The sequence below is a fragment of the Hyla sarda genome, chromosome 3 (assembly GCF_029499605.1).
Source record: "Hyla sarda isolate aHylSar1 chromosome 3, aHylSar1.hap1, whole genome shotgun sequence".
Classification (NCBI taxonomy): domain Eukaryota; kingdom Metazoa; phylum Chordata; class Amphibia; order Anura; family Hylidae; genus Hyla; species Hyla sarda.
Genome location: NC_079191.1, coordinates 412,651,208 through 412,674,518, shown reverse-complemented (window position 1 = coordinate 412,674,518; position 23,311 = coordinate 412,651,208). Strand labels below are relative to the sequence as shown.

At 45.8% G+C, this 23,311-nt stretch overlaps 1 protein-coding gene across 6 annotated transcripts in view; it reads right to left on the bottom strand.

The window, feature by feature from the left end:
- The window catches only part of HHAT (hedgehog acyltransferase), a 489,607-nt gene that overhangs the window by 180,410 nt on the left and 285,886 nt on the right, over positions 1-23,311 (bottom strand). For all 6 annotated transcript variants that reach the window (XR_008891670.1, XM_056568209.1, XM_056568211.1 and 3 more), the window contains one exon: positions 3,961-3,996. Coding sequence is in view for 5 of the 6 variants with exons in the window: in XM_056568209.1 (XP_056424184.1) it covers positions 3,961-3,996 (36 nt within the window). In the remaining variant the exon portion in view is untranslated. The remainder of the gene's footprint in view (positions 1-3,960; positions 3,997-23,311) is intronic.

The window sequence follows — 23,311 nt, the reverse complement described above, 5'->3', positions numbered from 1 at the left end:
CCCCATAACACCCCCTGCATCTCTCATCACTCCCATAACACCCCCTGCATCTCTCATCACCCCCATAACCCCCCCTGCATCTCTCATCACCCCCATAACCCCCCTGCACCTCTCATCACCCCCATAACCTCCCCATGCACCTTTCATCCCCCCATAACACCCCCTGCACCTCTCATCACCCCATAACACCCCCCTGCACCTCTCATTACCCCCATAACACCCCCTGCACCTCTCATCACCCCCATAACCTCCCCATGCACCTTTCATCCCCCCATAACACCCTCCTGCACCTCTCATCCCCCCATAACACCCCTGCACCTCTCATCACCCCCATAACCTCCCCATGCACCTTTCATCCCCCCATAACACCCTCCTGCACCTCTCATCCCCCCATAACACCCCCTGCACCTCTCATTACCCCCATAACCCCCCCCCCTCTCATTACCCCTATAACACCACAAGCACCAGTTCCCCTGCACCTCTCATCACCATTGTAGTCTGCAAACAACATAGCCCCCATCCAACCAGCCCCCCCCGTCCCGTTCACTCACCCTGCCGGGGTTCGGTGCAGCTGCTGCTCCTGTCAGAGTGTCACTGCACGGGGAGGATCCGTCGGGAGGCTGCTGGACTGGAGATCGTGCCGGGACAGGTCAGGTGACTGGAGTAGACTTGCGTGCCTGCGCGGGGCACGTCGACTCCCATCAGCCCCTGGCCTGTCCGGCCCTGCCGTACTTCTTAAGGGGCCCGCGCCCTAGAAAGAGCGGTCCTCATAGTCCTGCGGGCCCCCCAGACTATGAGGCCCGGTCATAGTTCTGACGGGTACCCAGCCAGGAGTCAGTGAGTGACAGTCGCAGTCACTCACTGACTAGCCGGAAAAAATAAAGTACAGGGACGTCTGGGCCTCCCTGAAGCTCCGGGCCCCATACAAGTGTATGGGTTTACCCCCTGATGGCGGCCCTGTGCACTGGGTCCGATGGTAGGACCGGCCCAGCGTGTGAGGGCGGGCCGGGCCCCCTCCCACGCTGGGCCCCTGTGCAGCTGAACCGGCTGCACAGGCGATATGTCCGCCCCTGCCCACCATCCTGTAAATAGGCAATATGAGTGTATGTGCCGGAGTTCCCCTTTAATTGCAGAAAAACTTAACTCATTAAGCTTGGCATCATGGGCTCACAAGACTGAAGAAAAAAAAAATCCTGGAATTACTCTTTAAGGCTCCGCAGCAATCAGCTTCTTGGTGCAAGGCGGGTTTCTCACACCTTCAGCACTTGGACATTTCCTCTGCAACAAGTTTCAAGATGGTATAAAAGAACGGGCAACCATGTTACACAGAGGGTTTGAATCTGCCAGGGTAAGAGCTGCTGTTTTTTAATGGTTGTTTAGAGTAAACAGTATGTGGATTTTCGTAAAAATTTCAATAAATATAAGCTTAAAGTGTACCTGTCAGATTCCACACAAAAAACTGTTATATGTTACTTAGTACCTCATCCTGATCATGTACATGTGATTTTTATGCCTCTGTCACTGATGTTTCATAAAAAAAAAAGCTAATTACAGCTGCTCAATGTCATTTCTATCATGTCAAAGGGAGGGGGCGTGCCACTCTCTTGCATGCACTGTGATGACTCCTCCCCCTCCCTCACTCTGCTGACTCACTGCTGGGAGGGAGCCTGGCAGTCCTGCTCTGTAACCCTTTCCTCTCTGGATTTATGCTGTACACACACACAATGATTATTGGAGATTGCCTGTACTCTCCCACCAAAGACAATATGGTGAGTGTATAACTTACATCTTCCTATCATTCATGTGTATCATCTTTTGCCAGTCCGGTAATGCTGGGACTTGTAGTTTTGGAATAGTTGGAGGTACAGTGTTTGTAGCTGTGTTGCCTTCAGCTGTGTGACTACAGCCTTTGCAAAACTATAACTTCCAGCATGCCCAGACATCCTTTGACTGTCCAGGCATGCTTGGAGTTGTAGTTTTGCAACATCTGGAGACACATGTTTGGTAAAACTTTGTGTTACAGCAGTGGTGCTGCAGGCTGTGTTCCTCCTGCAGTCTTGTCAATCAGCCATCTCATGTCCATGACCTTTGGACACCCTCATGCTGCTGTGGGACTCATCATTATCCCAGGAGGTATGGAGACCCCCTAGTGGTGGGATTTCCAAAGGCTGTTTTCTTTAATAAAATGTGAAAATGTTTTAAGGGAGTATATTAGAAAAACTATTGTTTTGCCAAGATGTACAACATATAAAAAGTTTTTATATCTGACAGTGCCCATTCAAAGGTGTTATCCCAAGCTTCCATGTTATGATCTACAGCAGTAGTTTTCAACCTGGGGTACAAGTACAGCTGCCCTGGGCCCTGTCATTCCTGGAGGCCCAAAGCAGCTAGCCCTTTAGCCCCACGCTAAAGCAGCTAGTCGCCACCGCTGGTCCAGGCAGGACCGGCCCTGCCGCTGTGCTGCGGCTCACTGTTCTAAAGCGGCGCCATGGCCTTTAAAACAGTGAGCCTGCGGCCGGGCCTGACGGGGATGTCGCGCAAGTGATGGTCCTCCACAGACCCGCACAGGAGGACATCAGCGACATCACACGTCAGTCCCGGCCGCCGCAGGAAAGAGGAAACCACGGACAGCCAGGTGAGTGTCTGTAAGTGTATCTGTCTGTAGTGTGTGTCTGTAAGTGTATGTCTGTTAGTGTGTGTCAGTCGGTCAGGCCGGGGGGGTCAAAGATGCAATTCCCATCATTCATTGGATTTGTAATAGAGTATCTTCAAGTAAAGTGTTCCCCCAACCTGTGGCTCTTCAGCTGTTGTAAAACTACAACTCCCATCATGTGTTGGATTTGTTCTAAGGGGGGGGGGGGGGTTGTGGTGTCCTGTCTAACCATTTGTGGGGAAACTATGCTGTCTACCTAATGCGAGGGAAGACTGCTCTCTACCTAATGTAGGGGAACACTGCTACATACCTAATGTGGGGGGACTATGCTGTCTACCTAATGTGGGGGGAATATGCTGTCTTCTTAATGTGGGGGGAATATGCTGTCTTCCTAATGTGGGGGGACTATGCTGTCTACCTAATGTGGGGGGAATATGCTGTCTTCCTAATGTGGGGGGACTATGTGCTGTCTACCTATTTTGGGGAAACTATGCTGCCTACCTAATGTGGGGGAACTATGGGGGGGGGGGGGCAAAAAATGTGCTTGCCCTGGGACCAATCAAAATTAAAGATGGCCCTGGTCCAACCACTGGGAACTCCCATACCCCCCCCCCGGCGCACAATCACGGGACAGGACCTGGTGCTCATTGAGGAGTGCGTGCTGCAGCCGTCACGCACTCTATTTATTTCTATGGGAGCGCCGAAAGCACGAGAGTACAGCTCTTGGGCATCATCGGCGCTCCTATAGAAATGAATGGAGCGCGTGCCGCCTACCAGTAGACGACACGCGCTCCTCACTGAGATCGCAGGGGGCCACAGCAGTTGGATCCCCCCTGATAAGCTACTTATTCCCTATCCTGTGGAGTACTCCTTTAAGAGATCCCCCAAAGTGCAGCCACTAACCCTATCTACAGTTTCCATTACCTCTGCTCTGCACCCCTATTGTTAGACCCCTGGTTAGAATATAGAAGCTGCCCACCTGAGCTCACTATTGTTTTCTGATATAGACCTTACTGACCACCAGGCAGGTTACATTATCCTCACTGGCGGGGTGAAAGGTTTTATTTGTGTTACCTGTTATTTTAGATTATTTTTCGGGGGACTGCAACACAGTAAGCCGTGGGTTATCTTCTATACATAAGACAGTACAAAGTTGATAAATGGTTCAACATTCAGAAAATATAATTCCATTCACCTGGCGGAGACACGAGGTCCGTCTGCCAGGAACATATAATTCATAGCATGCAGCCCAAATAAGTCAACAGTTTACCTCTCTTGAGTGTTTGTAGTTTTTATTTTAGACTTACCTCACTAGAAAGCGGTGAAGGCCGACATCGAAACACCTGTAAATAAATAGAGGCAAAAAATGAGCATCAGAATCAGATAGACAAGTCCTCGACATAAAGCACCTACAAAAACAAGACAGTGGCTTACTGGTTAGCACTGTTGACTTGCAGTTCAAATCCCACCAAAAACAAAATCTGCAAAGAGTTTGTATGTTCTCCCTGTGTTTGCGTTTGTTTCTTCTGGGTACTCCCGTTTCCAGACTCCAAAACATATTGAGATGGAGAATTTAGAGTTTGAGCCCCAATGAGCTCAGGGAACAATGTGAAAATACAGCATGGTGGTTTAATTGTTAGCGCTGTTTTGCTGCAGTGCAAGGTGTTCAAATCCCTCTGAGGACAACATCTATATGGAGTTTGTATGTTCTCCGTGTGTGTGTTACCTCTCACACTCTAAAACAGGGCCCAATGTGAGGGTACAGCGCTGTGAAACATGTGTGTGTTATATAAAATAAAGTACAAAGAAATAAAATAAAGAGGGACCCCGTCTTGTTTGCTCAAATTCGTACTAATTGCTGGACTCAAAGGGGCCCATGTGACTGATCAGAAAAATATAGTGGTGGTCCCATGTGAACTGGACTGTAATAGCATGGGTTTTTAAAGGGGGTACTCTGCCCCTAGACATGTTATTCCCTATTCAAAGGATACGGGATAACAGGTCTGATCGCTGGGGACCCCCGCTATCTCCAGCCCGGCAAACCAGTCATCCGGTGCATGAAGCAAACTCTGCTCGGTGCCAGATGACTGGCGACCACATCCGCTAGGCCCCCTCTATTTATGTCTATGGGAGATGGCATGATGGCTGTGTACTAGCCGTCAGGCCCCCCCTCCCATAGACATGAGTAGAGGGGGCGTTGCGTGACGTCACGAACACAGAAGCCCCAGGCTTCCGTGTTTATGAATGCTGCAGTGCCGACCCCGGAGATTGCGGGGGGTCCCGGCAGCACCGAACAACTCCCCCCCCCAACGATCAGACATGTTATTCCCATGACCTTTAAGGGGTAAGTAGTCTCCCCTTTTTAGGATCATTGGGGGAGATCTATCAAAACCTGTCCAGAGGAAAAGTTGCTGAGTTACCCATAGCAACCAATCAGCATACTACTTTCATTTTTGAAAAGGCCTGTGAAAAATGAAAGCAGTGATCTGATTGGTTGCTATGGGCAACTCAGCAACTTTTCCTCTGGACAGGTTTAGATAAATCTTCCCCATAGACTCTAGTTCAGTGTTTCCTAACCAGTGTGCCTCCAGCTGTTGCAAAACTACAACTCCCAGCATGCTAGTTTTTCAACAGCCGGAGACTTACTGGTTCGGAAACAATACTCAAACTAATAAAAAAAAAAAAAAAAAGGCTACACAGTAAGAATGAGCGCATTCTTGTCCTCCCGTATGGTATTCCCTGTCTGGTGGACCCTTTCCGCTCCTCTAATCTCTGTACTTGTCTGGTAGATAAGACCGGAAAGTATAATATGTGATAAATGAGTATAATAAGAGGTATATGAGCCGGAGTATAACATGACAACATGTAATGAGCAATGACAAACGATGAGCAGGAATGAGAAATTGGTCGTGTCTTCTATATTGCCATTTACATTTTTAATGGCGCGCAGAAATCGAAAATCCATTAGCGAAAATGTTCTATACTGTATGTTAGGAAGACACCGCTATTTGTTCTGTACGACACACTATAGTAGGTAATGCAGTGTTTTCCAACCAGTGTGCCTCCAGCTGTTGCAAAACTACAACTCCCAGCATGCCCGGACAGCCAACGGCTGTCCGGGCATGCTGGGAGTTGTAGTTTTGCAACAGCTGGAGGCACACTGGTTGGGAAACACTGGTGTAATGTAACAGAAGCCTTTGGTTTGATGGGTTGGCATACAGTATACAGTGTAAATGACTGGAAGGGTGCATTCCCACCTGGCGTATTTTGCTGCGTATTTGCTGCTGCGTATTTTCCTACCCATTGACTTCAATGGGAAAATAAAATACGCAGCAGCAAATACGCCAGGTGGGAACGTACCCGAAAGGGCTTTTTATTCATGGGCCAGACATTGGCTTGCAGAAAGCCCTTTATAAGTGCTGAGTTTATTCCCCTTTTTTTTTTGTGTGAAAAAGGGGGGCACTTCTAGCAATTTAAAAAATATGTTTGCACTAGAGATGAGCGAATTTACAGTAAATTCGATTCGTCACGAACTTCTCGGCTCGGCAGTTGATGACACTTATTCTGCATAAATTGGTTCAGCTTTCAGGTGCTCCGGTGGGCTGGAAAAGGTGGATACAGTCCTAGGGGACTCTTTCTTAGGAATGTATCCACCTTTTCCAGCCCACCGGAGCACCTGAAAGCTGAACTAATTTATGCAGGATAAGTCATCAACTGCCGAGCCGAGAAGTTCGTGACGAATCGCTCATCTCTAGTTTGCACCATAAAGCTTAGTTTTCTAGAAGTCCTACTTTGTTCTTCATGAATATTTTGAAGATTTACAAAAAAAAAAAAAAAAAAAAAAATTATAATTAAAGGGGTACTCCCCTGGAAAACATTTTTTTTTTTTTTAAATCAACTGGTGCCAGATTTGTAAATTACTTCTATTAAAAAATCTAAATCCTTCCTGTACTTATCAGCTGTTGCATGCTCCAGAGGAAGTTTTTTTCTTTTTGAATTTCCTTTCTGTCTGACCACAGTGCTCTTTGCTGACACCTCTGTCCATTTTGGGAACTGTTCAGAGCAGGACAGGTTTGCTATGGAGATTTGCTTGTACTCTTGACAGTTCCTAAAATGGACAGAGGTGTCAGCAGAGAGCACTGTGGTCTGTGGCACTGTGGTGATTGCTTGACACACAAGCCCTAAGGCGTTGCACTAATGTAAAGTTTTTTTTTACTGCTCATATTGTACGCAACAGCAACCGAACCCCCATATTATGATAGTTACTGAAAGTGCAGTCACCACTAATATAAATGAGAGGGGTATTATTGGGAGACCCGAATTTCATAAAAATCTTACAACACCTATTGCATGTCATAAACAGTCAGAGGTCTAGTGTAAATCTGACCAGAAGATTCATTAAACCCCTAACTATAGTAATCAGAGTACTATCCTATATAACTCTAAAATAGGCACAATACTATAATTCAATAGTACAGGCAAATATAAGAAACTCTGTTATACATCCTATTAGAGGATAATGCCTCTTTCTTAAAGGGGTTCTCCGGTGCTTAGACATCTTATCCCCTATCCAAAGGATAGGGGATAAGATGCCTGATCGCGGGAGTCCCGCAGCTGGGGACGCCCGCGATCATGCACGTGGCACCCCGTTTGTAATCAGTCCCCGAAGCATGTTCGCTCCGGATCTGATTATAGGCGACTACAGGGCCGGCGGCGTGTGACGTCACGCCTCCGCCCCCGTGTGACGTCACGCCTCCGCCCCCGTGTGACGTCACGCTCCGCCCCTCAATGCAAGCCGACGGGAGGGCTTATAACTATCACGAACAAGCTCCGGGGACTGATTACAAACGGGGTGCCGCGTGCATGATCGCGGGCGTCCCCAGCTGCGGGACTCTCACGATCAGGCATCTTATCCCCTATGCTTGGGATAGGGGATAAGATGTCTAAGCACCGGAGAACCCCTTTAACTTATCTGGTTCCTTCCTCCCTCCCCTTTACCTAACACATTATTTATTTGGCAAAAAAACCATTCTAATCTGTCTCCAGATAGATCAGCTGACAGTATTAGGTTACAGCTGCCCATAGAAGTCTATGGACAAGTAGGGGAGAGTGGCTGAAAATACATGGCCCCCTGGCTGTTCTATAGCTCTTAAACAATAAGACAGAGCTGTGAATGGTGACTACAGTTTAGTTAAAGTTTGCGCACACTAATTTTAGGCAAAGCTCACACTGAATTTGTAGCATATTCTGATTCACATTCAGACTGGATTTTCCCTGGTATCACACTCCAATTGAATTCAATGGGATTTTCACAAGCTTGTTCACACATAGTAATTGCCATGCAAATTCAAGGAGCTGCTAATAAAATCCCATTAGGCCTGGTTCACACTATGAAATCTCTGCCTGAAATATTCCGGGTAGAGATTCCTCCTAAGGTCAATGCCGACTAAGTCAGTCAGTGTATTTTGTGTGGTTTGCTGCCAAAAGAGTTAATGGGGTACTTCGGTGCAAAAACATTTTTTTTTTTAATCAACAGATTTGTAAATTACTTCTATTTAAAAATCGTAACCCTTCCAGTACTTATCAGCTGGTGTATACTACAAAGGAAGTTATTTTATTTTTACATTTCTTTTCTGTCTGACCGCAGTGCTCTCTGCTGACACCTCTGTCTAACTCAGGAACTGTCAAGAGCAGGAGAAAATCCCCATAGCAACCCTATCCTGCTCTGGATAGTTCCTGACATGGACAGAGGTGTCAGCAGAGAGCACTGTGGTCAGACAGAAAGAAATGTAAAAAGAAAAGAACTTCCTCTGGAGCATACAGCAGCTGATAAGTACTGGAAGGATTGATTAAGATTTTTAAATAGAAGTAAATTCCAAATCTGTTTAACTTTCTGGCACCAATTGATTTAAAAACAATTGTTTTTCACCAGAGTACCCCTTTAAGTTCTTTCAGCTAAGTCATTTCAGCTGCAGAAAGCTCTGCTGCCAAACTTCTGTAGTGTCAATGGGACACGAATTTTTGAGTGGAATTTCAAAAAATAATTCTGCTTGGAAATTCTGTACTGTGAACCTTTAAAGGCGGACACCACTGGCCAGTGTTCGGAACATTTAGTTCCGAACGCTGTGTGCACGCTGTAGGGGTCAACCACGCCCCCTCGGGACGTCACGCCATGCACCCTCAATACAAGTCTATGGGAGGGGACGTGATGCCTCCACACCCCCTCCCATAGACTTGCATTAGGCTGATGCTCTGTCCCTCCCTCTGCAGTGTCGCCACTTCCGTACATCTAAGTGGCGACACTGCCTATGATGGCCAGTGGAGGACCCCTTTAAAGTAAAATTTCCTTGTCATTTTCCACTGGGTGTGCGCAAGGCCTAAGACACACCCCCTTACTTCTGATTGGTTCAGGCTGACGCTCTGTCCCTCCATCAGCAGTTTCACCTCCTCTGTATATACACACAAGTCTATGACAAGCTTAGGAAGGAAGTCATTGTGGAAACATCTTAATTATAGCAAGAGCAGAAACATTTTACTAAACCCCCCTGAGGATAGGAAGATTATCAAGTAATTGTAACAAACAGGTCGAGGCAAGAGAGTAGTAACGAGGAGTCTGGAGAGTCACTTAATGTACTTTATTATCCTCTGAAATCTGAGGCGGTTCATGTGGTAAGTCATGCAAGAGTTAAGGAGATTCGGCTAAATGACCCAAACCCTTTGGCGACTCCAAAACATGGAAGGCTTTGGCTAACATGAATGTGGCTAACCCTGATTCCCCCCCCCCCCCCCCCCATTTTGGTTTTTTTAAATTAAAAATGAAATAAGGAAATGTAAGTATAGTTTCTAAGACTCAGTCTTGCAGAAAACTTGGGGATGAAGAAGGAGTCTGTTTCAATCTAGTCACTTCCAGCTGAAAAGGGGTTTTCACCTTCCTTCCACAGCTCGCATTGATGTACCATCCTGGATGAGCTGCACTACCTGAGCCACTTGTGTGGGTTGTAGACTCCGTCTCATGCTACCACTAGAGTGAAAGCACCGCCAGCATTCAAAAGTGACCAAAACATCAGCCAGCAAGCATAGGAACGGAGAAGTGGTCTGTGGTCACCACCTGCAGAACCACTCCTTTATTGGGGTGTCTTGCCAATTGCCTATAATTTCCACATGTTTTCTGTTCCATTTGCACAACAGCATGTGAAATTCATTGTCAATCAGTGTTCTTCCTGAGTGGACAGTGGGATTTCACAGAAGTGTCATTGACTTGGAGTTACATTGTGTTGTTTAAGTGTTCCCTTTATTTTTTTGAGCAGTGTATATAGAGGACATAGTGTTATATATAGAGAGGACATAGTGTTATATTTAGAGTACATAGTGTTATATATAGAGAGGACATAGTGTTATATATAGAGGACATAGTGTTATATATAGAGGACATAGTGTTATATATATAGAGGACATAGTGTTATATGGAGAGGACATAGTGTTATATATAGAGAGGACATAGTGTTATATTAGAGGGGAAAAGTTTCTACAATAATATCAGGAAGTATTACTTTACTGAGAGAGTAGTGGATGCATGGAATAGCCTTCCTGCAGAAGTGGTTGCTGCTGATACAGTAAAGGAGTTTAAGCATTCATGGGATAGGCATAAGGCTATCCTTCATATAAGATAGGAATAGGAATAAGGCTATCCTTCATATAAGATAGGGATAGGCATAAGGCTATCCTTCATATAAGATAGGGATAGGTATAAGGCTATCCTTCATATAAGATAGGAATAGGAATAAGGCTATTCTTCATATAAGATAGGGATAGGCATAAGGCTATCCTTCATATAAGATAGGAATAGGAATAAGGCTATCCTTCATATAAGATAGGGATAGGCATAAGGCTATCCTTCATATAAGATAGGGATAGGTATAAGGCTATCCTTCATATAAAGATAGGGATAGGCATAAGGCTATCCTTCATATAAGATAGGAATAGGAATAAGGCTATCCTTCATATAAGATAGGGATAGGTATAAGGCTATCCTTCATATAAGATAGGGATAGGTATAAGGCTATCCTTCATATAAGATAAGAGTAGGCATAAGGCTATCCTTTATATAAGATTGTGATAGGTATAAGGCTATCCTTCATATAAGATAGGGATAGGTATAAGACTATCCTTTATATAAGATAGGGATAGGTATAAGGCTATCCTTCATATAAGATAGGGATAGGTATAAGGCTATCCTTCATATAAGATAGGGATAGGTATAAGGCTATCCTTCATATAAGATTGGGATAGGTATAAGACTATCCTTTATATAAGATAGGGATAGGTATAAGGCTATCCTTCATATAAGATAGGGATAGGCATAAGGCTATCCTTCATATAAGATAGGGATAGGTATAAGGCTATCCTTCATATAAGATAGGAGTAGGCATAAGGCTATCCTTCATATAAGATAGGGATAGGTATAAGACTATCCTTCATATAAGATTGGGATAGGCATAAGGCTATCCTTCATATAAGATAGGGATAGGTATAAGGCTATCCTTCATATAAGATAGGGATAGGCATAAGGCTATCCTTCATATAAGATAGGGATAGGTATAAGGCTATCCTTCATATAAGATAGGAGTAGGCATAAGGCTATCCTTCATATAAGATAGGGCCAAATACTATTTATACTATTCAGAATATTGGGCAGACTAGATGGGCTGAATGATTCTTATCTGACGACACATTCTATGTTTCTATATCTCTGTACAATGTCAAAAGTTTTATTTAAATAGTAGGTGTTCCCTTATTTTTTTGAGCAGTGTATATGGAGGGAGAGGAATAGCTTAAGGACTGAGTCTTGTCTGATCATCCAGTGCAGGCAAAATACCTGAGGAGGGACTTGCTGCATCCATCAAGCGGCTTCTCAGCCAAGGACCAGAAGATAAAATAGACGTATACAAATATCATGGCATAGCCTTTGGCATAGGAAGTTGAATCGTATACCGATTTGTTGTTTTGGGTTGTTTTTATTTTTAATACATGTAGTATAGTAGTTTTGTAGTAGTTTTGATAAATCTCCCCCCAAGTCTTTGGGGTGAACTGCTTGGAAAACTATATAAGAAGATTTATAGAACACTAGCTGACTACCCGGCGTTGCCCGTTTTTTTCCTTTCTAATCCTTGTTGGGGAGGAAAATCAACAAAAGGAGGAAGCTTTTGACTTTATATCCTGTCCTCATATATTGTTGTCATATCCCAACCCCATATTCCGTCCCCATCTTCATATCCCGTCCTCATATCCCATCCTCATATACCCTCCTCATATCCCGTCCTCATATCCTGACCTCATATCCCGTCCTCATATCCCGTCCTCATATCCCCTCCTCATATCCCATCCTCATATCCCATCCTCATATCCCATCCTCATATCCCATCCTCATATCCCGACCTCATATCCTGTCCTCAGGTGGGACTGATTTGCGATGAAGATATTGTAAGCTGAAAATAGAAGGGGACGTGACTTTGTGGGACTGGGCAAGCTTTGCAAGTCACAAAAAGGGTATAGAATAAAAGGGGTGGGGCTTAAACAGTGGGCGTGTCTTTGTGAGATGGGGTGTGACTTGCAAGCTGGACTGAAACATTCACCAGGAGATGCAGAGTGGAGCTTGTGGAGTAAGGTACTGGAAGTTCCATATACTTGCATGGGACTTGAAACAAATACACCCATCTTTTATATAAGAGTGTAGGTAAGGGTTAATTTAACCCTTAATTTAATCATATATTTTTATTTGACAAGTAATATGTGTACCAGGAATAATTGAAATATCTCCAGCCGTATTGAAGTTATGCAGGAACATACAGTTCCCGTATTTTTGCATGGGACTTTAAACTAAAACCTTGACCCTCACAAATGGCGGTAGTTAAGGGTTAAATTGATTATCCTATATTTTTAGTGGACATATAAATAACATGTGACCAATTATTATCGAAATATATCCAGCCATTTGGAAGTTATTTCCCATAGACTTGTATGGGACTTTAACCCCTTAACGACGCAGGACGTATATTTACGTCCTGCGCAGGCTCCCGCGATATGAAGCGGGATCTCGCCGCGATCCCGCATCATATCGCGTCGGTCCCGGCGCTCATCAACGGCCGGGACCCGCGGCTAATACCACACATCGCCGATCGCGGCGATGTGCTGTATTAACCCTTTAGAAGCGGCGGTCAAAGCTGACCGCCGCTTCTAAAGTGAAAGTGACCTGGCTGCTCAGTTGGGCTGTTCGGGACCGCCGCGGTGAAATCGCGGCGTCCCGAAGAGCTTGCAGGACACCGGGAGGGCCCTTACCTGCCTCCTCGGTGTCCGATCGGCGAATGACTGCTCCGTGCCTGAGATCCAGGCAGGAGCAGTCAAGCGCCGATAACACTAATCACAGGCGTGTTAATACACGCCAGTGATCAGAATAGGAGATCAGTGTGTGCAGTGTTATAGGTCCCTATGGGATAACAATGATCAGTGTGTGCAGTGTTATAGGTCCCTATGGGATAACAATGATCAGTGTGTGCAGTGTTATAGGTCCCTATGGGATAACAATGATCAGTGTGTGCAGTGTTATAGGTCCCTATGGGATAACAATGATCAGTGTGTGCAGTGTTATAGGTCCCTATGGGACCTATAACACTGCAAAAAAAAAGTGTTAATAAAGGTCATTTAACCCCTTCCCTAATAAAAGTTTGAATCACCCCCCTTTTCCCATAAAAAAAATAAAACAGTGTAAAAAAAAAAAATAAACATATGTGGTATCGCCGCGTGCGTAAATGTCCGAACTATAAAAATATATCATTAATGAAACCGCACGGTCAATGGCGTACGCACCAAAAAATTCCAAAGTCAAAAAAAGCGCATTTTTGGTCTTTGTCTCTGTATATCTACCACGTCCAACAAAGAATTTCAGAGCGGCACTGCTGATTACTATACAGCTGATAACCAAACCAGGTGGAGCAAAGGATACACAATGTGAGTGTCACGATGCCGGCTGGCAGGTAGTGGATCCTCTGTGCCAGAGAGGGATGGAGAGGACCGCGCTAGTGGACCGGTTCTAAGCCACTACAGGTTTTCACCAGAGCCCGCCGCAAAGCGGGATGGTCTTGCTGCGGCGGTAGTGACCAGGTCGTATCCACTAGCAACGGCTTACCTCTCTGGCTGCTGAAGATGCTGAATATAGGCGAGGTACAAGGGAGTAGGCAGTAGCAAGGTCGGACGTAGCAGAAGGTCGGGGGCAGGCGGCAAGGTTCGTAGTCAAGGGAGATAGCAAAGGTACTGGTACACAGGGTATAAACACACAAAGAACGCTTTCACTGGCACTAAGGCAACAAGATCCGGCAAGGGAGAGCAAGGGAGGAGACTAGATATAAGCAGGGAACAGGTGGGAACCAATTAAGCTAATTGGGCCAGGCACCAATCATTGGTGCACTGGCCCTTTAAGTCTCAGGGAGCTGGCGCGCGCGCGCCCTAGAGAGCGGAGCCGCGCGCGCCAGCACATGACCGCAGGAGACGGGAACGGGTAAGTGACCTGGGATGCGATTCGCGAGCGGGCGCGTCCCGCTGTGCGAACCGCATCCCCAACGGCCATGACAGAGCAGCGCTCCCGGTCAGCGGGACTGACCGGGGAGCTGCAGGGAAAGAGACGCCGTGAGCGCTCCGGGGAGGAGCGGGGACCCGGAGCGCTAGGCGTAACAGTACCCCCCCCCTTAGGTCTCCCCTTCTCTTTATCGGGTAACTGCCTCCCCTGGGATGAGGACACCGGGAAAGGATGGAGGGATTCCTCAACGGCAGGCAGAACCGCAGGAGTAGGAATGGGGAGAGAGGGCAGAGGGCGGGACCTGGCACGGGGCAGTGTGACACCAGGACGAGGGCCATGAGGGGACACAGAAGCTGGCCTGATGGAACTGGGAGGGGGGGAGGGGCATTTCCTGTGGCAGGCAGAGTCCTTAATGACCTTAGGGGGACCAGATACAGGAGGAACCACAGAGTTACGGCAAGGGTTACTGGGAACCGGTTTTAGACAGTTCTTGGAACAAGAGGACCCCCAACTCTTGATCTCCCCAGTGGACCAATCCAGGGTTGGGGAATGAAGTTGAAGCCAGGGAAGTCCAAGGAGAATTTCCGAGGTGCAATTGGGGAGGACCAAAAGTTCAATCCTCTCGTGGTGAGATCCGATGCTCAGAAGAAGGGGCTCCGTGCGGAAACGTATGGTACAGTCCAACCTGGCTCCGTTGACCGCGGAAATGTGGAGTGGCTTGACAAGACGGGTCACCGGAATACGGAATTTATTCACAAAGGAGTCCCGAATAAAATTCCCAGAAGCTCCAGAGTCCAGGCAGGCCACGGCTGAGAGGGGAGAGCTGGCTGAAGTGGAAATCCGAACAGGTACCGTGAGACGTGGAGAAGCCGACTTGACATCAAGAGACGCCACACCCACGTGAGCTGAGTGCGAGCGTGCGTTTCCCAGACGTGGAGGACGGATCTACTGTCACGATGCCGGCTGGCAGGTAGTGGATCCTCTGTGCCAGAGAGGGATGGAGAGGACCGCGCTAGTGGACCGGTTCTAAGCCACTACAGGTTTTCACCAGAGCCCGCCGCAAAGCGGGATGGTCTTGCTGCGGCGGTAGTGACCAGGTCGTATCCACTAGCAACGGCTTACCTCTCTGGCTGCTGAAGATGCTGAATATAGGCGAGGTACAAGGGAGTAGGCAGTAGCAAGGTCGGACGTAGCAGAAGGTCGGGGGCAGGCGGCAAGGTTCGTAGTCAAGGGAGATAGCAAAGGTACTGGTACACAGGGTATAAACACACAAAGAACGCTTTCACTGGCACTAAGGCAACAAGATCCGGCAAGGGAGAGCAAGGGAGGAGACTAGATATAAGCAGGGAACAGGTGGGAACCAATTAAGCTAATTGGGCCAGGCACCAATCATTGGTGCACTGGCCCTTTAAGTCTCAGGGAGCTGGCGCGCGCGCGCCCTAGAGAGCGGAGCCGCGCGCGCCAGCACATGACCGCAGGAGACGGGAACGGGTAAGTGACCTGGGATGCGATTCGCGAGCGGGCGCGTCCCGCTGTGCGAACCGCATCCCCAACGGCCATGACAGAGCAGCGCTCCCGGTCAGCGGGACTGACCGGGGAGCTGCAGGGAAAGAGACGCCGTGAGCGCTCCGGGGAGGAGCGGGGACCCGGAGCGCTAGGCGTAACAGTGAGTATTCAGGTAATACTCGTCCATCGGCGGTGCTAGGACATTAAATATAACAGGCGTCAGAATGGAATTAAATAGAAACAGATAGCAATCCTGCACTCACCGCAAAGGTACGAGTCACACGGCTCCTCTCACGGGACGTCCGGGGAACAGACAGACATACTCAGCAAGGGGCGCTCAGAGGCGACTGCCGGCGGTTTCATGCACAAGGTAATGCGCTTCTTCCGGCCTCCGGAATGGTGGAAGAAGCGCATTACCTTGTGCATGAAACCGCTGGCAGTCACCTCTAAGCGCCCCTTGCTGAGTATGTCTGTCTGTTCGCTGGAGGTCCCGTGAGAGGAGCCGTGTGACTCGTACCTTTGCGGTGAGTGCAGGATTGCTATCTGTTTCTATTTAATTCCGTCTCTGTATATCTGTTTACTAGCCGGTCTTTGACCGCTTTTTCTGGCTCCCAGCTATTTGCTGTCTCTCATTGTGCTTGGCACTGGTTTAAGAGACCATTTCTATGCACTCATATGTACAGGGGTCCCTCAAGTTACAATATTAATTGGATCCAGGACGACCATTGTATGTTGAGACCATTGTATGTTGAGACCATAACTCTATGGAAACCTGGTAATTGGTTCTGAAGCCACCAAAATGTCATCCAAAAATAGGAAAATATGAGGATTAAAGAAAAATAAGTAGATAACTAATATAGATAAAGCAAATACTTACATATAAAAGTAATAAAGATCTGCTGGGAGCTGTAATCACTGTCTATGTAGAGGACAGGAGCTTCTTCAGGGTCCTGTACAGAACACAATGTCCTAAAAAAGTAACATGGAGCCGCCCTCACCTGTGTCCAAAGGAGCAGCTAACTGTGGCACAGATAAATAGTATAGAACATGTAATACCTCCCTGTACTGTAGGGGGCGCTACCAGACAGGAATTCAGTGCATATGCTTCAGTAATAGAGGGGTTTTACCAGTAAAATGCCCATTCTGATTGGTCGTTTCTTCCAGCGATTGACATGTTTCACAGATCTTGATTGTCCGTAGCATTGTATGTTGAGTCTGGTTTCAAGTTACAATGGTCCAGAAAAGAACATTGTATGTTGAAACTAATGTATGTTGAGGCCATTGTAAGTTGAGGGATCACTGTATTTATTTGTCACAGCGCACTTCTCTTGCATTTTTTTGCATGATTGCACTTATCTTTATTTCTACCTAGTCCTGCCATATACATCTGTGTGGGACTACTGTATTATTGTTTTTGTTTTGTATAACTGGCCATGACTTCTTATTAGTGCTACATAGTCATTATCATATTTGATTCTGTACCCCTCCTTTCCCTAGTCCCCACCTTATTCTGTGCCCATGCCTCTTGCTTTTAACCTATTTTTTGTATCATTTTCATAATAAAGATTGTTCACCTTTTTTTTATATATGGTCTGTTTTTGAGTGGTCTTTAAGGTTGATGGGTTATTTAATTCAGTGGTTTTAAGCACCTCAGGACCTTATCATTTGGTTTACAATGGATGTATCCCTTCTTTCTGTTGGTGGTAATAGCAGGGAAATATCAAACCAACCCTATGCGTTTCATACAGATACATCATCAGGGACCCCTGACAATGCATCTGTGCAAAACATGTTGGGCTGAAAGTATACTGAGGCGCTGTATGTATCCTTCAATATGAGAGATACAAACAAGCCTGGAAGATGGGTGGCCTACTGCACTACTTCCTGCCAAAAAATAAATAAATAGATAGCTGCAGTAGCCAAACAGTTATCCCCAGAAACAATCTTACCACCCCAATAAACATCCCAGTGAATATTATGCTTTATTTCCATCATTTACACTTTCAAAATAACAGAAAACAAAAAAATGGTGTCTGCAAAAGTTTGGACACCCTGCAGAATTTATAGAATGCACTGCCCCCTTTGCAAAGCTGAGACCTGCCAGTGTCATGGATTGTTCTCAATCATCATCTGGGAAGACCAGGTGATGTCAATCTCAAAGGTTTTAAATGCCCAGACTCATCTGACCTTGCCCCAACAATCAGCACCATGGGTTCTTCTAAGCAGTTGTCTAGAAATCTGAAACTGAAAATAGTTGACACTCACAAAGCTGGAGAAGGCTATAAGAAGATAGCAAAAAGTTTTCAGATGTCAATATCCTCTGTTCGGAATGTAATTAAGAAATGGCAATCATCAGGACCAGTGGAAGTTAAAGCAAGATCTGGAAGACCAAGAAAAATATCAGACAGAACAGCTCGCAGGAGTGTGAGAAAAACAATTCAAAACCCACGTTTGACTGCACAATCCCTCCAGAAGATCTGGCAGACACTGGAGTTGTGGAACACTATTCCACTATGAAGAGATACTTGTACAAATATGGTCTTCATGGAAGAGTCATCAGAAGAAAACCTCTTCTATGTCCTCACCACAAAAATCTGCATTTGAACTTTGCAAATGAACATATAGATAGGCCTGATGCATTTTGGAAACAAGTTCTGTGGACCGATGAGGTTAAAATTGAAATTTTTGGCCGGAATGAGCAAAGGTACGTTTGGAGAAGAAGGGGAACAGAATTTAATGAAAAGAACCTCTGTCCAACTGTTAAGCATGGGAGTGGATCAATCATGCTTTGGGGTTGTATTGCAGCCAGTGGCACAGGGAACATCTCACGAGTAGAAGGAAAAATTGATTCAATAAAATTTTAGCAAATTTTGGATGCTAACTTGATGCCATCTGTGAAAAAGCTGAAGTTAAAGAGAGGATGGCTTCTACAAATTGATAATGATCCTAAACACACCTCGAAATCCACGGGGGATTACATCAAGAGGCATAAACTAAATGTTTTGCCATGGTCTTCACAATCTCCTGACCTCAACATAATTGAAAATCTATGGATAGACCTTAAAAGAGCAGTGCGTGACAGACAGCCCAGAAATTTCAAAGAACTGGAAGACTTTTGTAAGGAAGAATGGGCAAAGATACCTCAAGCGAGAATTGAAAGACTCTTAGCGTTTACAAGCTGTGATACTTGCCAAAGGGGACAGTACAAGATATTAACTCTGCAGGGTGCCCAAACTTTTCCAGATGCCATTTTTTTGTTTTCTGTTATCTTGAAAGTGTAAATGATGGAAATATAATCTAACTTTTGTTGACATATTATAAGAATGTCTAATCTGTAATTTGTTGCCTTTTGGAGATTTTTCCATCTTTCCTTGGCTTCTTTATGCACATTAATACAAATTTTTACCTGGGGTGTCCAAACTTTTGATCCCCACTGTAATAGTGCCATATGATCTAATAGCACTTTCTGTTTCTATATAAATAACAATAAGATAAAATGCAGCCACCCACACAGCTTGTCTAAGTACAGTGGTCCCTCAACATACGATGGTAATTCGTTCCAAACGACCCATCGTTTGTCGAATCTATCGTATGTTGAGGGATCCGTGCAATGTAAAGTATAGGCATCTGTACTCACCTGTCCCCGCCGCTCCGCACCAGGTCCTCACCGCTCCCGCTGCTGTTCCAGGGGCTCCCGATGCTGTCCCGCTGCTCCGGTGTCTTCTTCGCGATCCTCCGGTGTCTTGCGCATCTTCTGCAGGGTCCGGGCCTTGCTTTCCGGTGACGTTATTACGCTGCTGCGCCGGCGCGGCGTGCGTAGTGACGTAATAACGACGCCGGAAAGCAAGGCCCGGACCCTGGAGAAGATGCGCAAGACACCGGAGGATCGCGAAGTGGACCCGGAGCCGCGGGAATAGGTAAGTGAACCTGCTGGGGCACATTACACTGCTATCCGACAGCAGCTTAAGCATTTTGCGCTGTTGGATAGCAGTTAATGCGATGGCCCCGACATATAAAAGCATCGTATGTCGATGCTGACATCGACATGCGATGGCCTCTGAGAGGCCATCGTATGTCGATTTTATCATATGTCGGGGCCATCGTAGGTCGGGGGGTTACTGTATACTGATATAATTCTTGGTGTTTACAAGTATCAGGTGGCAGGCCATCTGGGTGCCCCCTTAAAGGGGTTCGCTGGTGAAAAACATATTATCTCGCGGCACCCCGGTCATCCATGCGCAGATCTAACTCCGCTCCGTGCTGGATGTACAACTACAGCCACCACGCCCCCTCCCATAGACTTGAATGGAGGGGTCGTGACGTGACCTGACATCTTATCACCTATCCTTTGGATAGGGGACAAGATGTTTTTCGCCGGAGTATCCCTTTAAGACCAAAAATCTGTTCTTCTATGTAACACATCAATGCAGAATAGTCTGAACGCTCTACTTAAACAATGTGGTATACCCCCCCGTCCCCCGCCCCACTTCACGGGGAAAAAAATGAAAGTCATCTCAGTAAATATTATTTGCCACTAGAATCCAAGTCAATTGATTTTCCGCACGATGCACATCATTGAGAGATTTTCCTTTCATTTGTAAAGACTCGCTGAATAAATATTTCATCCAGGGAAATCAGTAATCTTGTTATCGGTGGCTTCTTAACCCTGACACATATCAGTCTATCAGAGACTTCAAAACTTTATTGAAAATCCAATTGCTTTTCATCGATTCAATAACATCTCCAAATTCCCACTGTAAGAATAGAAGACAGTTGTTTGTAGAGATTTGTTTTATTGTTTTCATAACGTCTCCAGCCGATGCCAGAAAATGTTTCCACCTCAAGCGCTATGTGTTATGTCCTGCGTCCTCATGTTTAATTTCTAAATTGGGAGATAATGACCCCTATTGCTGACTGGCATTGTATAGCAGCTCCATAGACACAACACACATAGTACTCCATACACTGCCCACGCAACACCCCTTAAACCGCAACTGAAGAAGTTAGCGTCATTGAATAATCCACCAGTTAACCTCATGGGTGGGATGGGGTGCATAATCCATTAGTTACCTCATAGGTGGGGCTCTGTAGTAGTCAGCAGAATTAAATCTAAAGCTTGCAATCCATATATTGAAGAAAATATTGTTGTGGCTAGAGATAGGCGAATCGAAGCTGACAAAGTTGAATTTGTTCCGAATTTCATGATAAATTTGATTCTGAACGAATCCGAATTTCCTCGTGCTTCGTGGTAACAAATCGCTTCATTCACTACATTTTGTGCGGGCTGGGGGGGCTAAAATGGTAGCTACACGTGTGAGGGGCAAGGAAGTCTGGGAAGGCGGGAATGCGGGATCACCCTGAATCAAAGGTTGTCATGCAGCCTATCAGCAACCAGCCCTGTGATGTCACAGCCCTATATATTTGGCAGCCATTGCCAAAGACGGGCATTTCGAAGATGTTTTGCTGAGAGAGCAAAGACTGTGTGTGTGTGCGCACTAATCACCGTTACTGACAATACAGATCTTTTCAGCGGCAAATCCGTTCACCTCAAGCCCGCATTTGTTCTGGCTAGAGAGAGCAGACACTGTGTGGTCACTAATCAGTGTTACTGACAGTACAGATCAGCACAGGGAAAACCCATTGACCTCAAGCCAGCATCTTTGCAGGCAGGCAGGCAGGAAGGGAGAGTTTAGAAGTTGTTACATAGTTTGCCAATTGAGATCATCACAGGAAGAACTCCCCATTCAAAGACTGCAAGCAACCATAGTGCAGACAGGGACAGTTCAGAAGTTGTTTCAGAGTCTGCCAATTGAGTTCAGAACTGGGAGCAATCACCATTCAAAGACTGCAAGCAACCATACTGCAGGCAGGGACAGCTCAGAGAGAAAAAGTAGGCTTTTTTCTGTTGCAACCGTACTGGGATGTGTTACTGTAGAAAAAAAAAGTGAAAAATATACGCATTCCTCAGTTCTACGTTTTTTTCTGGTTAAAGCTAATAGGGGGCAGTAAGTATAAAAGCACTAAAAGACTTAAGCACTAGATTGTTACGCTTATTTCTGGTGCAACCGTACTGGGGTGTATTATAAAAAAAAAAAGTGAAATATATACACACTCCGCTGTTGTACGTGTTTTCTGATTCATAGTCACCTGTTAGTGTAAAAGCAGAGATCTATATACACACATTGGCCGACATTTATCATTGTCTTTAGACTGTTTTTTGTGTCTACAAAAGGTGCAAAAAAGGCCGAAGCAGTGTTTATTTGTGCCTTTTTTGCGCCTGTTGTTTTACACATTTCTGCTGATTCTGAGTTGCAATCGACTGATTTTGGTAATACACATGATATGAAAGGGTTTTATGAACTGCGCCTCTTTGTGAAAAGGCGCAAAAAAGGCGCAAAGTCACTGAAAAGTCTCTAAAACTACATCAGCCCAGACTTAGCTTTTTGGTGTATGTGAAGAGAGAAATTTCAGAAAATGTGACCTGCCCAAAATTTATCAAATGCTCTGTGACCATTTAATAAATTTGGTGCTCCTACACATTACAAGCACACAAAAAAGATGTAGAAAAATGCTTCACATACACCTACAATGATAAATGCTTCACTTACACCTACAATGATAAATGTCGGCCATTGAGTGTTCCGCAAATTTCTGTAGCAGCCGTATAGGGGTGTATTGCTCTATAAAAAGTAAAATATATATGCACACCACTGTTCTACAAGTATGTCAGGCAGAGAAATGCCAGGCAGTGCACAGAGTGGCAGAGGCCTAAATTTATCAGGCGCAGGCAGAGGTCGCAGCAGAGTAGGGGCGCGTGGCAGCTGGAGTCGCAGCAAGAGGTCTGAGCTCCCGATGTCAGCTAGCAATCATGTCTCTTTTTTTCTTTTTTTTTTAAAGTATTTATTTAAATTTTGCTTTTTAACTAACAAACACCACCAACAAGGTGGAACAAGGTAGGACATATACAACGGACTACGTAGGTCACAGAGACCAGTTGTAGCACAATGACAGAGATTCAGAGTATGCAAAATTGGGCTCCAGTAAAACAGAAGGGCACATCTGAAACCCAACCGTAGGAAGCGCAACACAGACAGACACACTCACACACACAAGCACTCATCCCGGTAACCCCAACCCTCCCCCAACCCAGCCCCTTCCCGTAAACAACCACAGCACACTACAGAAGACCTACTGGGATAGTCTAGTTGGGGAGTCCATACCTTGTCGAATCTTTCAGGGCACTTATGACTCACATATAGAGCCTGGTATAACGGGACATATTTATTAACCAAAGTTAGCCAATGAGACAGCGGGGGAGGGGAGGTGTCCTTCCAGGTCATCACTACCACTTTACAGGCACAGAATAGCAGAAAGTGAATTAGTAAGAGTATTTGCAAACCAGAGACCACCTCATTAATGACTCGCAGAAGGCATACCACAGGGGTGAGTAAGAAAGGGAGTAAACATCAAGGAGCCATATTGCACCAGAACCCCATGCCGAAGCTGAAGATACCTATAAAAGGCATTTCCAGGGATGCCATAACGTTTCTTCATGTCAGAGAAAGATAAGAAAATCTGATCCT